General features: G+C 64.3%; 1 protein-coding gene across 1 annotated transcript in view; it reads right to left on the reverse strand.

Annotated features, from left to right (window-relative positions):
- The window catches only part of LOC100743164 (homeobox protein abdominal-A homolog), a 41,048-nt gene that overhangs the window by 39,486 nt on the left and 1,299 nt on the right, over positions 1 to 263 (reverse strand). Inside the window, 1 exon segment of the mRNA XM_012392694.3 lies at positions 1 to 263. This exon segment is cut by the window's left edge and continues 339 nt beyond it; it is cut by the window's right edge and continues 11 nt beyond it. Within this exon segment, the coding sequence (XP_012248117.1) occupies positions 1 to 263 (263 nt within the window).

The following is a 263-nucleotide window of genomic DNA, read 5'->3' on the forward strand; positions in this document are numbered from 1 at the left end:
CCGCGGCCGCGGCCAACGCGGCGCTCGAAGCCGCGGTCGAACCGAAGCCTGGCACCATGCTGGACGTGGCACCGAAGGCCGCTGCCGCTACCGCTTGTTGTTGCTGATGATGATGGTGCGCCGCTGCCGCCGATACGTATGGATACATGCTAGAGGTGGTACGTGCAGCCGGTGACGTAGAGGCTGAACTTCCTGAGTGCTGTGGACTCGAGCCCGTCGGGCTAGGAGAATTGTGCTGTTGCGCGTAATTCACTGCCGCGGCC

The sequence above is a fragment of the Bombus impatiens genome, unplaced genomic scaffold (genome assembly GCF_000188095.3).
Source record: "Bombus impatiens unplaced genomic scaffold, BIMP_2.2 scf_1506, whole genome shotgun sequence".
In the NCBI taxonomy this organism is placed as follows: Eukaryota; Metazoa; Arthropoda; class Insecta; order Hymenoptera; family Apidae; genus Bombus; species Bombus impatiens.